We start from the raw sequence: 6,261 nt of genomic DNA, 5'->3' as shown, positions 1-6,261 counted from the left end.
AGACCTCTATTGTGTTTCTCGTATCAGGAAGTAATACAATTTGATTTTGCTATATTATAAACATACATGACACATGGTTAAAATTTCCCAAAAAAAACTTTATTGTCCATCACACATTTTTTTACATTTCATATAGTGTTGCATAGATGCATATCGCAAAAAAAAGAATGCAAGATAGTCTGTGAATCAACAGACTCCATTGCTAATGTACACTGTACAAGCCAGAGAGTCTAACTCTCTAAAATCTAACTCTTAACACTTTTTACAAGATAAACAAGTTCTTCATTTTCAAACAATGCTTTTTACATTTTACCCTAAGAAACTAAGCGTGTTCTCAAGACAAAGCTTTTTTTTTAAGAAAGGGGGACACTGTCATTTCAAAATTCACCAACAGGGGTAGGAGAAGAGTGGGTACTGACTCCACTCTGCTGTGTTCCCGCCATGGTGATGGTAACTGCGTTGTTGGTGGCCACTGTGCTCAGGGATGGCGGTGGCGTGCGAATGTAGAGAGGGGTGCGTGAGCGGGTGCATCACGTACTGTCCGGCTGCCTCGGCCTCTCCTCTGTGACTCATACCCTGCTCAGCTGGGTAGTACCCGTGCCCGTAGAGTGGGTAGCCCCGGATGGCAGCGTTCGTTTTGAGTGGCACAGGCATGCCAACGGGCGAGGCGTGCCGGTAGTCTTGGCTGACGGGCATGGCAGCCAGGCTTTGGTCCGGGGATCGCTGCTGGTTCTGATGATCGATCTCCCTGCAGAGGTCGAACCTGAAGCCCTGGTTGTGCTCGGGAACGGTGGCCACATCCGGGACGTGGGATTCGTAGCTGCGCCGCCCGTCACATTCTCCCGTCACGGAGACAGGGGATGGGAGTCCCGAATGCTCACCGGATCTGGAGGGGTAGTGCTGGTATGCAATGGATGCTGGGACCATTTGCTCTTCGCTGCTGTAGTCTTGTCCCTGCAGTTCCAAGGACTCCACCGCCCAGGGTGAAAGTTGCTCTTCCTCCTTGGGACTCTTCATTGTATCCACTGATTGAGTGGCATACGATGACCTCTGGATGCCTAAGAGGGAAATACACAGTTTAATTTGAGATTCCAGATGTTTTTTTATAGTTATGCTATACTTTAATACATTTAGAATTCCATCCTGGTTTAGTTTAAGATGCAAATATACTGTATATATATATATATATTTGGAAGGGGCTATTACCTGGAGGGCTGTTGTACAGGGCCTTCATATCCATCTTGGCTTTCTTGGCAGCACTCTTGGGACTGTTGCTTGAGCGGCACCTCTTGCTTTGAGGGTGTGTGCCGTCCTCTCTGAATCCTTTGGCAAAGGGATTGTGGTCAATCTTCAGTTTGGTGATCTTGGTGTTCTGGTAAGCGGTGACTGCGGTGAAAGCGGTCTCCGGGAAGGTGAAGGTCTGGAAATGTCCCCAGCAGACTGTGTAGGGGCTGTCTGCCTGGATCACATGGAACCTGGGCTGGTAGCGGTGCAGCGAGTGCAGGATGATCTAATGAAAAAGAGAGGGCAAAAAAACAGCATGACACATAATGCATAAGTACTGCTATTAACTGTAGTAGTTGGAGTAATGTGCTTTCATAACACTGCAAGTTGTAGTTGCTATCCTTACATGTCCAAACTGATCCAAAGTGTTGTTGGTGAGTTTCATCTTGAGGAAGGACACAGACTGCTTCATCCAGTGGGTTCCCGTGGCGGGGGAGTCAGGATGGACGTAGGTTCGCTGGGGGGGCTGGGGCTCTGCCTTGCCTGCTACTTCCCACTTCTCATTATTCCACTACAGAAGGAGATGGGAGAAGAAGGGGGGTTAGGTGTGAAACCATGGGGCAAGTCAGATCAAGCATGTTGGGTTTTACATAATTTTCTCTGCACAAGAAATAAAACATTGTGCGAAACAAATATGCATGAAATCAATCCATATGCAATGAAGCCTATATTGGTGATATAAACAGAAATCTGATTCTATGCTATATTTAACCTTACAACAAATGGCAATTTTCACTGCAAAAATAAATTGTACAATATAGTAATTAATTAAAAACAACATTGGACAACATTGGTCTCTTTCTTTCCCATCACCAAATCATTGCAAATGCACTTCGCCTCTCTTTTCATGTGCATGCTAATAAGTGTGTGTGAGACCAAATGGTCCAGGCCAACTGATATGAGGGCCATATAAAAAGCCTGATTGCTCCTATGAGGAGAAGTCTTGGAAGGATGCTAATTGAAAGGCCTCCAACTGAGGCTTGAAAAAACAGGAAGTGATAATGCTCTTTCATATGCAGGAGAGCTGTGGTGATTGGCCCGGCGTGGGTACTTGGGCATGTCTGGGATGGCTAGTGGCTTTAACCTGGAGCCTGCAAATATTGTTTATCTCGGCAGAACATTATCCTTACCTTGTATCTGAAGTTATCCACGGGAACCATGTCCACCATAACCACGTAATTGGCATAGGGCTGGAGTCCAGAGAGGCTGATGTTACAGTGTGGAAACATTCTCCTGAAAAGACACAGAAACAAAAACAACACTGATGAGCTTACTGTTCAACAACCGGTTATGGTCAGCTATATAGGAAAGCCTGTGATTATTACAGTTTCTGTAAGACTGTTTGGTGACAGCATTTACCTTCCGTGCTTGGTGATAATCATCTCTGTTTCAAAGCCATGGAAGGTCTTCCACAGATCAGAGTTCTCCAACGTCAGCTTGGTGCTTGTCTGCTGGTATGGTTCATCTGCAGGAGGGTACTGTGCCATGCTGAAGGGCTTGGTGTCTGTATCGACAAAAGGAAATAGAATATAGACAGAATTAAAATCATTGTATCATCATGATGGCAAGTAGACAGTTTCATTCTGTTTTAGCTGCATGTCATACAAGTTGCATGCTCTAATAATTAACCATACTAATGTTAATTTAACTTTGGTGGAAAAAAATGAACCCTTGCAGGTCAATTTGTTAATTTAACTCTGAAGATAGAACAGAATGGTGACTCTTGGGAGTTAAAATAACACAGAGGATCTTACAGTTAGATCCCACAGATAATTAAAAGTGAGACTTACCACAGAGTTGCTGCATTCTATCTTCTTAAGATCTTCACAACTAGCAGCAGTCGTAGAAGTAAGTAGTAGGAGTAGGCAGCTGGTGGAGCCTTGATGCAAAGGTTCTTCTGAGACAAAGCAATGAAGTGCAGGAGTTCCAAGAGCTGAGTAGTTCAAGTTGCTTGTGCTGTTCATCCATGGAGTGAAGACCTTTTAAATGATCCTCTCCCCTCATGTTTTGGACTGCTGAAGGCCTGACCCTTGAACTTGATTGGTCCTCCCAGAAGGGGAGGGGCCTAGGTAGGTAGAGTGCTCAGGATAGATGAGGGGGCAGGCAGGCTCATTATCTGGTGTCTAACCCTTTGAAGTGGGCTCATCAGGGATTCAGGGGTATGCTCACACTGTGACATTATGCATAGATCTACTAGAGTTGTTGGTGGCCTTTTGTTCCAGTGGATACACATGGGCCATCAACATGCTTGCAGAGTACACTATGCTTGTCTGTGTCTCAAAGTCAATGGTTCTCAAACATTTTAAGGTCAAGGACCCCCCACATGTATATGGATTCTCTGTGGACCCCCATTTGAAAAGATGTATCAACATCAATTTTGTCAAAGGTGTTTTCACAAATCTACAAGCTTGCAGCATGTTTCCATGCAATGTTGCAAGCTTGCAGATCTGAGCTTGTAAATAAGCAATTTTTGCCATATTATGTATGCTCCCAGAATTGGGACATTTCATGTGGTTGCAAGGAGATATGTTGATATCTTTTTGACTGTTTTACTCCATTTCCATTTTGCATTAGCCCTGTTTTCATCCTCTAGCCTCAATTTCAATTAGATTCAACTATTACATTCAGCTTTGTTGTCACGTGAAAAACATGTTTACATTGTCAAAGCAAGTGTGACATATAACAACATGTATGACTGTATTGTACATTCATTAAAAGAATTAGGTTAGCTTTGTTGTCACGTGGTTAGCCTTGTTGTCACGTGAAACAAAGCAAGTGTGGTATAAGAACAAAATGTATGTACTAATAAAATAATTAGGCGTACACAAAATGAATGAACAGAGCTGTGCAATATTTCAAGCAAATATAGTAGGTAACTTAAAACGGTACACACTCTCTCTATCATTATTCTTTAAAGTGTGTTTCTTACTTCAATCACATATGACACAGCAATATCCCAAGTGTTCATTTAAGGCAGATAGTTTATGTAGGGTTGCATGTACATTTATCTAGGGTTAACACTCAGGATTCATTCAAAACATCACAAATGTATGAACTATTTGGCCAATTCTGGTTTAAAGAAAAATATGGTTTGCTGTGTTTTGGCCAATGTCAGCAGATGGCATGATTGTATAAGCAAATGTACACATAGAGTTGTGATGTTTCTAACTAACTAATTGATTGAATACTTTATTAGCAGTTTGCTAAAAGGATTTAAACCCATTGGGGTCCTTTGTATTTGATTCATCCACACTTTTAATGACAGACAAATATACAATACTATGCAAAACATCATATAAACAGTTAGAAAAATATGTACAGTAAACAGTTTGGGAGGGGGGGCAGGCTTTGACCCATGATTACACAGTAACCCCCTCCTCAGTGGTAATTTATCTCTGGGAGTGTCTACAAATGGACCTGCTGTTAAAAAAAATGAAAAAAAAAAAAAAAACTTAAAGTGGACATGAAAAGATTTCAGCTCCCTCCATGCTGGAGGAGGGGGGCACAGTCGAACCTGCAGTGTCAATTTATACCATTTGTAAACTCATGAGAGAGAGAGAGCACAAAATGCAGGGACCAGGGTCCATTTGGTTATATTTGTACCAATCTCAAGAGTTAAGAGTTTAACGCTCAGGATGTTGTTTTTACTGTAGGCTGGATGAAACAGAACAGTACCCCAGGGGTGGAGGAACAACATCAGGATGTAACAGCCCTCAGTCTCCAGACTGTTCCTGATGCTTGTGGTTGTGTATTGGAGGGGAGGAGGAGGGAGGGAGGGTTGTTGTAGCTGGTCTGGCCTTGACAATGGCTTGCTAATCCCCACAAGGCTGTTTGGGCCTGCCCCCTGCTGCATGTCCATTTGAAGTGCCCTGGAAAGAGTGTGTTCACTGACTAAACTAAAGTACTGTACTTGTGTACAATTTTGAGGTATTTTGTACTCACTACTGGAGTATTTCCAATGTTCTATACTTTTACTTAAAAAGTTAAAGTTAAAACAGTGGTTTTAAACACTTCATATCAAGGGCATTTATTTATTTAGCATTTGAGCCACAGACCACATTTGACGAGATTCTGCCTCCCACAGAATACCATTCCATACTGTGGTACCATAGGAGAATGTTGATGAAAATAAGCAGATGCTTAACAATATTCTTGAGACATCTATAAGGGTCCATTACCAACTCAATGATCACTGGTGGTCCCCGGACCACTGGTTGAAAACCTCTGCCCTACAACTACTGTATTTGACATGCAGCTTTAGTTACTATACTCTGCAGATTTGGATTAAACACATGCAATTAACCATTAGTCCTATATACCTGCATGCACTTCTATACACAGCTATTTGAAAATAATTGATGTGCAAGCACACAACACGTGGCTATTTTCTAAAGATTTGTATATGCTTTGAAAACTTTTGAAGTGGGGCATTCTGCACAATGAGTTCCTTTGATTTTGGTACTTTAAGTATATCTCAATGCCAAATGCTCTCAATGCCAAATGCTTTTGTACTTTTATTCAAGTAAAATATTTAAAAACTGACTTTACCGTTTCATTCTAGATTGTGGTATTGACCTTTACTACTAATACAAAACAATGTGAGCACCACAGTGTATGTGTATATCGATCAGAAGTGTCCTCTGGTCTGATGGATGCAGCATGTTAGCATTGTGTGGCTGGACCTGAGAGAAGACAGGATGGGTCCAAAAATCAGAGCACAGACCATGTTGTCAATCTAAATTTATAAGCCTGGTTGCAAAAAATAAAATAGCAAACAGCTGATTTACAAGCTCACAACTCATTACACAGAGATGCACTGTGTGCTTGTAGAATATTATGTATATATAGATATTTTTAACAAAGAAATATGATTATTTTTTTCTGCCTGTAATGACATGGCCTAAAATAGGCAGGCCCGTTTTCAAGTGATTAGTGAATTTATGGTTGCAAAGCAAATAACAAAACACATCCTGACAA

The 6,261-nt window shown here is 41.8% G+C and overlaps 1 protein-coding gene across 1 annotated transcript; it reads right to left on the bottom strand.

Annotated features, from left to right (window-relative positions):
• Positions 1–384: 384 nt before the first annotated feature.
• LOC308299618 (T-box protein VegT-like) lies at positions 385–5,137 on the bottom strand (the record flags this gene model as incomplete). The annotated part of the gene is made up of 6 exons (XM_080743413.1): positions 385–1,058; positions 1,207–1,510; positions 1,631–1,795; positions 2,415–2,517; positions 2,644–2,788; positions 4,960–5,137. 6 exons carry the CDS (start codon positions 5,135–5,137, stop codon positions 385–387), a joined length of 1,569 nt encoding a protein of 522 aa, XP_080599539.1.
• Positions 5,138–6,261: the final 1,124 nt, after the last annotated feature.

Source organism: Nannobrachium achirus (assembly GCF_963921795.1).
Source record: "Nannobrachium achirus genome assembly, chromosome: 15".
Taxonomy (NCBI): Eukaryota; Metazoa; Chordata; class Actinopteri; order Myctophiformes; family Myctophidae; genus Nannobrachium; species Nannobrachium achirus.
Note: the sequence above shows the minus strand (reverse complement) of the source record. Positions and strands in the feature narration are given on the sequence as shown.